Raw genomic sequence first — 10,302 nt, 5'->3', positions numbered from 1 at the left:
CCGAGGCTTTCTATTTTTAATTCGAGATGCGAAACGTCGGAAGGAAAAGTTTTATAAAGTGATACGGAGTGTGACGAAAAGGCAATCGGTTCGACGCTAAAAGCCTCTAATACGTCTCGAAAGGCCTCGAGAGAGCGTTCAGCCTCATCGAATTATGCGCTTGATGTTCTTTACCAAGTGTCGATTGCGCAGCCGTTAAGTGCAATGGCGCCTTCAGATTCCGTGGCCTGGATGCATAAAATTTATTTCGACTCGCTTGGAGTAATGCGTTTACGACACCGATGCGGAAACTCGCGGAATTTCAACGCACAGTGGGTGTATTTACAAAGATAATACATTTCGTATGATTGCAATGAAATATTCATTTTGTTTTGCGGCTTTGCCGTATTCATGACGGCCGGCAGAGAGTAAATATGAATCTTGTCGATATGAAAAATATATAAACTACATGTAATCAATACCGCGTCTCGACTGTGCCAATAACTCATTACGTTTAGTGCTGCAGGCATCGTTCGATGTCGCAAATCGGATTTTCGAACAAGGTGTCGCAAGGTAACGCTGCAACACTGGAACCGCGCCGATTGTCCTCCAACTCGGCTGCAGCGGGCGTAAATTTCGTTGCTCTGTAATTTATTATCGCGTAACGCGAATGCACTCGAGTGTAAATTGTAACGGGGCGAGGAGAAAGGAGTCGGGGAAATCGGGACGCGCGTATCTCCTTAGGTAGCCGTAAGACGTCTTTTAATCGTTAGCATTATCCGGGATTAATCTGGGCAAGGCCAGGCAGTCAGGTCGGAGCGATTCATTAAGGAAAACGAGATCGAGTCGTCTCACCGAAGGAGATGAGGCCGCTGTTCAGCATGGACAACTTGATCTGGCTGGGAATAGAGGCGAGACTCTGTCCGGGATTTAGGTGACGTTTTCTGGGCGGTTTCTCCTGTGCTCGGGGCGCGCTTCTGCTCCTGTGGTGATGATGATGCTTCCTGTGCGAGTGGGAATGCGAGTGGGAACCGGCGGCAGTTGAGGCCGCGCCCGTGCGATCGGAACCGACGCTGCTCAGACCGAGAACTCCGCCGCCAGTCGACTGCGTTCGTAGGGACGACATGCTCTGCAAGGCCGAAGAAGAGAAGGACATAGTTAATAAGCATACAAATGGAATCTACAAATTATTTTAGTTACTATTTTATTTATGAGTCTTTTAGAAAAACAGTTAAACAGATGTGCGCACAAGAAAATTGTTCCTACTTTACTCAGTTTGTGTCGAAACATTTCGAGTCCTCTTCGCGTTTACGGTGTTTCGAAACGCTCAAGTGTTGTCTGTAGTGATGGGACAATATTATTTTCTTAAGAGAAAGAATCGATTAGAATCGATGGGAGGCGATCATTAATGTCTAGTTCTTATACACGAATAGAAGGTTCTCTTCAAATGTATCCCGAAATTTCAAAGAACTCTCATAAAATTCTTGGAAATGCCATGTAGTCCCACGATTGCATGATTTTCAGGATAAATTTTAGGAAAAAATTCCCTCCGTGTAGTTGAACAGATAACCTTAAGGCAGCACAGAATTGAAAAACATTTTGGAACTCGGAATGGCTACTTCGAATAATTTTTAAATAAGAATGAAATCGGAGCGGCACACTCGGAAAAAAAGATTTCTTTAGGCTAAACAAAAATGAGATACGTTGAAATCACGTTTCTTCAAATCTACTGAAGTTTTATTTAATTCTACTCAGACATCCGCTAGATTTGAAGAAATGGACATGAATTCTCTTGAAATTTCCGGCCTCAATCAAATGGAATTTTGATCAAGGTAAAAATATCATTTCTTCGAAATTAAATAAAAGTCTAGTATGGTTCTAAATTCGAACAAACTCTTTTCCTGGGTGTAACATGTACGTATATATTATAGAAATAACAGTGTAGGTAAATTGATAACCGACACAACTGGCAATTTTAATTAGAGGCAATTTATTGCGAAAAAAATATCACCTCAGCCGGGGCTTGAACCTGGACTTCCCTACACCCTAGGCGGGCGTCTCAGCAATTCGACATAAATATAGCAATTTATAAAATTATAGAAATATATAAATTATATTTTCTTTCGTGCTTGACTCGTCGTATACATTTCGCGAATAAATTCTGGCAGTTGTGATTCCGCCAAACTTCTGTACAGTATAAAGCAGTATACAAGAATAGATTCAACTTCTCAATGGTTTTGCGAATCTACTACGGCCGTGATAATTTAGCACGCGTACACATATATCGCGTTCCTTTCATAAAAAGGCAGAGTATACATTGAAAAAGATGTCGAATTTAATCCTTTTTCAATATTTGCGCTCGAGCGGCTTGCACGCGCAAGAGCCCAACGTTAAACGCCAGTCGACGCTGTTCGTGCCATACACAACTATCCCCCGGAGGATTAGCACCGTCCACCCTACGATCCATCGTGCCTTGCAGCGCACTGAACGTATGCACGACGCCCGTTGTTGCATCAACCGTCGTTACATCAGCCGGAGAGGGCGATTCTCGTATTTCCCGAGGAACGTAAATCTCCGAAAGATAGCGTGCCGGTGACAGGCCTTGTTAAAGACGCTCTCAAAGATATAATTACGCGTCTTCCGGGTAGCTTGGGCGATGAACGGGCACGTTATTCGTAATCATTTTCCAGAAGATTCGTCTTCCCCCCCCCGAGCAACCGCGAGTTTCCGCTGAATTTCGCGGGCGAGCAGCAGCGAGCATCTAAAACAGGCAACGTCCCGCCTTCTGATTGACTATGACTATCGTTGCACGCGACGTGGCAGAGAATAGAGACGGCCGGTTGGGCCAGCTGGCAACGTGACGCGTGAAGATCGCGTCGTGTTTTCCTGCGTTTCCTCGACGCCTATATTTATCGGGGCGACGTAATAAGTTAATAACCCCTTCACGCGTGCCCTCCGTGTCGTTCTCGAGGACCAAAAGCGGCGTTAACTGACGTCCGAAAGAAGCTAGGGGTGAATTCTGTATCTTACAATACAGTGAAAAAGCTGAAAGTGAACGGCTTTGTCTCTTTCTAAGCGAACAGTTAGGAAGAGACAAAGCTATTCACTTTTAGCACTTTCACTGTGGTGTAAGACACAGAATTGACCCCCTGATGGCTGAAGAGCAAAAAATATATACGGGGAGAATTTTCTTTTATTAAAATTTACCCTGAAAATCGTGGGACAACGTGGAATTTTCAGGTACTTTGTGAAAATTTTGTGAAATTTTACCATACATTTTGCTAGTAAAATGTATACTAATTGTAGATATGATTGCTAAAATAAAATGTATGGTAAAATTTCAAAAACCTCTCATAAAATTCTTTGAAATGCCGTACTGATTTTCAAGACAAATTTTAAGAGAAAGTTCTCCCCGCGTAGATATTTCCCCGCCAACGTGTACAACATTTGAAGACACTCGAGAATCGTGGCAGTTTCTTTAGGCGACGCTTCAAAAGGTTCTCTACAATTATTATTTTCGGCGATTAAGAGCGACGACAATGAGTTTAAGTGCCACAGACCCACTTGGTATTGACCTAGCGACGAAGTTGCGAGGTCTGTGGAAAGTCACAGGAGGCTGGATAGCATTATGTTTTATGAGAACTTGGAAATTACTTAAAAATTGTTGTCGAAGCATTTTGCGCATTTAACTTGGGCGCGTCCAATTAATACAAGTGGAGCTCCGAAATTTTTGTTCACGAAACTATTCGCGGTCATATTCAATTTATATTACAGCACTTTCGACAAGTTTGCCCCCAGAAAGCACCGTCGTATTCTAACTGCGGGATCTATAGGCAAGATATTATTTCATCGCCTTCTTCCCTCACTGCATTTTCATTCAGTTTTCAAGCCCCGCCTGTGTCTCTCTACTTCCCATTAGCAGCGACGTACTTTTAATCGCATTTGCATGCAGGAAAATCCCAGAAATAATGTCATTAAAAGCAGCATAAGTTACGTTACCGACGTTAACTTTTTAAATTGAGTGCTAATAGAGCTTCGATTAATAAATTTAATTTGCAACCATTTTACAATGTTACATCGAATGTACGAAATTCACTTCTCCTACGAACGTATCGCAATTGTCTACGTCGCAAAGGCTCTTATTTCATTACTTTTGCCGCGCCTGGAATCCCCGATACGACCGGAAATTTCTCTAGGCGGGTTCTTTGGAAATTTATTCTTATCAAGTATCTCGAGCTCGCGGAACAATCTCCGTCGGAATTTTTGGAAAAGCCATCTCCGCGGGTTCTCGCGTGCGATTAGTACGACACGCGGAAACTATTTCTCTCTCGACAGCCTTAAGTTTCTCGTATTCATTTTCCACGTAGAATAGCTCGGACCCGGAGCACACGCGCAGTTTCCAAGGGGACAATTTGCGGCTACCAAGTTTCTCTCGCGGAGCCTCGTAATAAATCTCTCATGCAAATCGCTCGAAAGTATTTTAATCTTCCGAAGAAGAGGACGGTCCCGCCGACGTGTCTACGATTTCCGCTCTTCTTATCAATCAAATCAATAATATTAATAGAAAAATACAGAACTTATATATGTTTCGAAAGTCCGTATCTTACGAAGACGGTATCTTTCAAATGTAACTTTCGCAGGAGCATTATTTATTGTACACTTGGCACCAGCCACCGTCGCGTCTCCCGATTTATCGCAAGAAACTGAAGAAGTTGGGAACCAAGTTGGGGAACAACACGGTTTCTTATAGATATATTTAAATAAGCGCAACTGGGGCAGATTTTCTCGCGTCTCGAGCGACTGCTGACTCGGTCTCGCGGCAAATTTTAATTATCTATGCAGATTGATACCAATCTGCGTGGCACCGTTCCCTCCGCGTGCGATTATCAAATTACGTCGCCGGTACTTGCTCAATCCGTCACTGTCGCGTCCACTTCGAGCCCCGATAATGGATCCTCGTCCTAATGCGATGGTGCACGTTTCAACGCTGTTGCGTCCATACATCGCGAATTCTCTCTCTTTCGCCGAATTAAACGTAATAAAATGCACCGCGGAGGAACGTATCGGCGGCGCCTAATTGCGCACAATTAAACAGCGGCTGCTTAATCGGTCGGAACCGGACTCCGCGCGTAACGCTTTTGGCCGAATATGATACGCGCAAAATATCATTTGCAAGAATAAAAGTTTTGAGCGAGAGCCCTGCATTGTCCGAGGGCCCGGTGTTAATTGCGAAATCCGGAAACGCTCGGAAAATTGTAATAAAGAGCGAACTATTTTATTTTGATCGCACACGAATATATTGACTGCAAAATCGCTACGCGTAACTTGTAGCTGCAATTAATTATAATATATTGCGCTAGAACGGCGGACTGATTTGCTTAATCGAGCGAAACTAGAAAGCTATTTATTTCTCTGTATCCGAATTTCGGGCGCCACGGCTGAATTAATTAATAATTAAGCAGACGGAATTACGTGCGTGGAGCTCGATGCGGCCGGAAAAAGCTGACAATGTTATTGCATCGAGTTGTAATCCAGAGCTCGATTCGCAACAACTGTGATTATTACACGGAGAGAATTTTCTCTTAAATTTTATCCTGAAAATCATGTGCATTTTGAAGAATGAGTTCTTTTTATTTTATTTTACCATGCGTTTTCAGCTAGTAAAATGTATACTAAGGCCCGGTTTTTCATTTTCTGGTTCATTGTTAACTCGAGGTTAGTTGATTCTGTCTCTTCTCAGATAATAATAGAAACAGACGCAGAGCCGACTAACTTCTGGTTAACAGTTAACCAGAAAATGAAAAACCGGGTCTTAATATACATTTTACTAGTAGAACGCATGGTAAAATAAAATAAAAATCAACTTATGAGGTTCTTTAAAATGATTTTCAGGATAAACTTTAAGGGAAAATTAATTTGAAGAGAAAAACCGGGTCCAAGTATAATTACTAGTGAAATGTATGGTAAAATTTCAGAAAACTCTCACGAAATTGTTCGCAACGCCGCGTTGTCCCGCAATTGCGGGATTTTCAGGATAAATTTTCAAAGAAAACTCTCTCCGCGTAATAACGCCGACTTAATTACTAATTTTTGCTCCCGGATTCAGCGATGCTCAAAGTGTGTCGTATATCGAAAAACCGTGGTAGCATTTAATGCGGTCGAGATAAAGTGGCTGTACTCAATCGCATTTGTTCCGCGTTTGTAGTGGCGGGCCATAAATTCGTACCCAAAAGTACTTAAGTACAGGCCGTCATCCCGGCGAAGAAAAGAGATAAAGAAAAGAAAAGGGAGACGTGAGAAAAGCCGTCGCCTTTCGCTCTTACATCCCCTCGCTGATATATATTGTTCTTGCCTACGCTACCGCTCTCCTCTTAAAAAAAAAAACCCCTCCAACTTGATTTTATCGCCCGACGGTTCGTCGAGGGAACGGGCGGTGCAAAAATAATCGCAAAACACCGACGGAGACGCTTCTCTTTCGCGCGACAGTCGCACGTTGGACGAATCGCTATCGACTTTCGCAACTACGCTGTCGGAGTTACGCAACCCGTTAAAGATTAGTTTCTTCGCGCGTCCCGTTATACTATGTCTACAATAAACGCAGCAGTCGCAAACCGCGAGAAATCGACCAATCACAGTCAAAGATGAGAAGAATAATCGACTGTCGTTGGTCGATTTCTTGCGGCTTGCTGCGTCTGTTGTAAAACTAGCCTTAAGCTTAGTCTACAATTTACGCAAAACGCAAGACGTTAAGTCGCAACGCAAAAACGTTGGCCAATGACAATTGATTTTTCTCACATTTAACTGTGATTGGTCGATTTCTTGCGTTGCGACTTAGCGTTTTGCGTTTTGTGTAAATTGTAAAATAAGCTTTAGACCAGTTCTACAATAGATGCAGCAAGTCGCAAGCCGCAAGAAATCGGCCAATGACTATCGACTTTTGTTCTCATATTTGACTGTGATTGGTCGATTTCTTGCGTTGCGATTTTGCGTTTTGTGTAAATTGTAGAATAAGCTTTAGACCAGTTCTACAATAGATGCAGCAAGTCGCAAACCGCAAGAAATCGGCCAATGACTATCGATTATTCTTCTCATATTTCACCGTGATTGGCCGATTTCTTGTGGCTTGCGACTTGCTGCGTCTATCGTAGAACCAGTTTTATTTATCGTCATCGCTATGCGGCACGCGTTATATGCACGCGTTAATTAGATTCAATTCGACAATCTTGTGACTTAATTTCTCGGACCGATGAATTATTCAGCGCATCGTCGCGTGTGTTACTTGAAAAAAAACTCGAAGAAAATATGGGGTGGTGTAATTAATTTTTTACATACTTAAAACTTTTAATAACTACCATCAAGCTGATGAAATTTCACAAAGATATGCGTTGCACGTGAAGCCTAATTTCAACTTTGATGGAAATTTTGATTTTGCCTGAAAAAAAAATTGCAACTTTTAATCCACATGTAAATGCGGGTGTAGAAAAGTCTGATAAATTCTGCCGGTAATTTCGGACTTATTTCCGCGGGCACATACCGCGGGCAAGTCGCTCTCCTGTCGTTCGAAGCAGCGCTTCTTTTGTAAATCTAAATGAAACCCGAGATTTTGCTTGGCGCTGGGAATTATAATTGCTCCTATTTGCGTTTCACTTCTATTTACATTCGTGGACGTGCCCCGGCAAAACTTTCGTGGCTCCCATGCTTGTTTACCGCGCTCCGAGAAAAAGAGCGAATCGAGAGCGTTCTCTCGATTAACTCACCCGCCATAATTTTACAGCCGTCATAATTTTGCAGTTTATTACCAAGTGCGCGCGCGTATCGGCGCTCGCAAATAAAGTTTTACTTCCTACATATCGTTTTCGCGCGATGGAACACGAGATGAGTTAGTTGCCTTTACGCGACCGGGTCTGTCCTAGGTCTATCCTAGGTATAGACATAATACATCTGGACCGAGCGTTTGCCTTTATTTGAGCAGTGGGGGTAGAGGTTCGCGTAGAAAAATTCTGTTTTGTGCTATTTCGTTCTTTCTCGGTTGCATGCAAACGAGAGAGAACGAAATAGCACAAAACAGAGTTTGTCCTTTTCTACGCGACCCTCTACCTCCAATGCTCAATGCTCGGTCTAGATATATTGTGTCTATGACCCTAGGTCTATCCTAGGAATATTTCATATTTTAGATAGCAAAATACGAATATTTTCTTTGCACTTAGAACAGTTTATTTTTTATGTAATCAGAAATATAAAATTCTCTTATTATTTTATTAGTCATCCTCTATCATTATTTCTCTACTATGGCAATCACGTAGCGCTTTTCACTTCGTTTCGCCATATTAGACGTTACGAAAACATAATTTTTTGTACGGAGAAACTTGGGAGTGTACGCAGGACTAAACCAGAATCTCGAGGATGGAAATTTTATGCGGAGGCTCCGATATGAAAGGAGGTATTTTAAGAATATATCGCGGTAAACAAGGCGATACGCCCAGAATAATTTCTGCTTCCGCTGAAAATTTGTAGGTAATGGAAAGAATTTCATAGCTTCATGAGGAAAGTTCTCAAGGCTCCGCGTGGGCAACTGCACTCGTAGCGGATATTTTTAAACGTTTTGTAAGCAGTTAACGAGAGACAGACAGACAGAGAGAGAGAGAGAGAGAGAGAGAGAGCCCTTGCCTCTTTCGAAGGTCGGTTATTGACCATACCATCGGCCTCTGAATTCTTGTCCCGAGGTTGTTATCATCATTCCGTCGGTGCAAACCTATAGAACGTGGTGGCGCCAATGTTATCAGTTCCATTCCACAAAGCGAAACCGTAACGATCGCGACAATTTTAGCTTCGCACTTCGTAACGATTCACTTTGTTATTTTTGCAAGCGAGCTACATCCTGAAATATCGCTGAAAATACCGTGTAAGAATTCTTAGAGAGACTCGGGTAAAACGTTTGATTCGTAAAACTCCAATCGAACATCACGCGATTACGCGTTAGCGTTTGAAATTGTATTTTGTTTAGAAGCGCCCGTTTATTGGGATTTTAACGCGATAATAACCGACTGTACGACCGAGGTCAAAGTGATTTTAACGCTTCGTATACTTGTAAAGCGAGAAATTCTTAAAATACAATTTCTCCGTTTGGGGTTTCTCATGATGTTCCGATATCACTGTACTGCAGTGCGATTCCAAAATCAATATGGAGTTGCAGCAAACAAAACCCAGATGTTTGGCTCTTCGTCAAGTCGACGAACGGAGATGGAAATCATTTATTTATTCTCATTTTGCGCCATTATCGAAGGAGTCAAGGCGAAATAGCGTTTCTATTGATCGCGCACATACACAAAACTAATTTCGATCTTTTAATAAGTTTACTTTGGCGTAAAGAAAAAAAAAGTGAAAACACGAAGTTCGCGTATCTCGTAAAAAAACAACTGATCCGGTAGAAAATTGACATTAGAAGGAGGACAGAATGACTTTTGACATTCTTCGGTGATTGCTTATTTTTAAAAACACCTTAATTTCTGAATTGTTCTTAGTAAAATATATACGTGATACTTTTATATAATTAGTGCCTTTCTTCAGATGTCTATGTGGTACATCTAGATATTTCAGGACGGTTTATTTTGACCGCAAAGTCAATTTAGTTATTCGCAAGTCAAAAACTTGTTGTAAACTTATGGGTTCTTTCAGCACAAGGGATAAACCTCTGTCCCGGGATATCTACATTGAGAAAAATGCCTTGATTGTATCAACAAGACGTATGATAGAATGTATTTTGGTTAAACCATACAGCACTTCTAGTTATCACAATAGGGCTCAATTTTTCATAACCAGAAGTTTGATGGACTTCGCTATACTAGTCCAGTAAATCCTAAAGAAATTCTGATTCGTCCATTTGCTAACAGACGATTGGTTGAATCTACCAGATTTTTAATTAATGCGACCAGATTTTTTTTCAGTGTAGGTACAATAGAAATCTTACAAAATATCATATGCAAGATGTAATGTAAGCAAACTGCATCTAAAATTGTATGCAATCTTGCACCTAAAATGTTGCTGTGGCATAAAACTTTTACAGAATACGCCGTATGCAAGGTGTAATATAGACAAATTGTTGTATCAGAAATGTATTGCTATTGTGTCAGTTTACGGGAAGTGAAAAAAATATGACGGATCAATAGGAAAGGCAATGTCCACTATATTTCATATTACTCCATATGTGCAACCTGTTTTAAAAAGATAGATAGATAGAGAAAGAGAGAGAGAGAGATAATCGTAAAATCGACTTGGAGGTTCGAAGCTCCAGGTTCGGAGCTTGCGCCGATTCGCCGAGAGCCT

General features: G+C 41.7%; 1 protein-coding gene across 1 annotated transcript in view; it reads right to left on the bottom strand.

Annotated features, from left to right (window-relative positions):
• Positions 1 to 10,302, bottom strand: part of LOC105559889 (receptor-type tyrosine-protein phosphatase kappa) — a 93,496-nt gene that overhangs the window by 70,504 nt on the left and 12,690 nt on the right. Inside the window, exon 2 of the mRNA XM_012008528.1 lies at positions 835 to 1,108. Within this exon, the coding sequence (XP_011863918.1) occupies positions 835 to 1,108 (274 nt within the window). The remainder of the gene's footprint in view (positions 1 to 834; positions 1,109 to 10,302) is intronic.

The sequence above is a fragment of the Vollenhovia emeryi genome, unplaced genomic scaffold (genome assembly GCF_000949405.1).
Source record: "Vollenhovia emeryi isolate VEMERY1.0 unplaced genomic scaffold, V.emery_V1.0 DF939250.1, whole genome shotgun sequence".
Lineage (NCBI taxonomy): Eukaryota > Metazoa > Arthropoda > Insecta > Hymenoptera > Formicidae > Vollenhovia > Vollenhovia emeryi.
The sequence above is the reverse complement of the archived record's forward strand: the minus strand, read 5'-3'. Positions and strand labels throughout refer to the sequence as shown.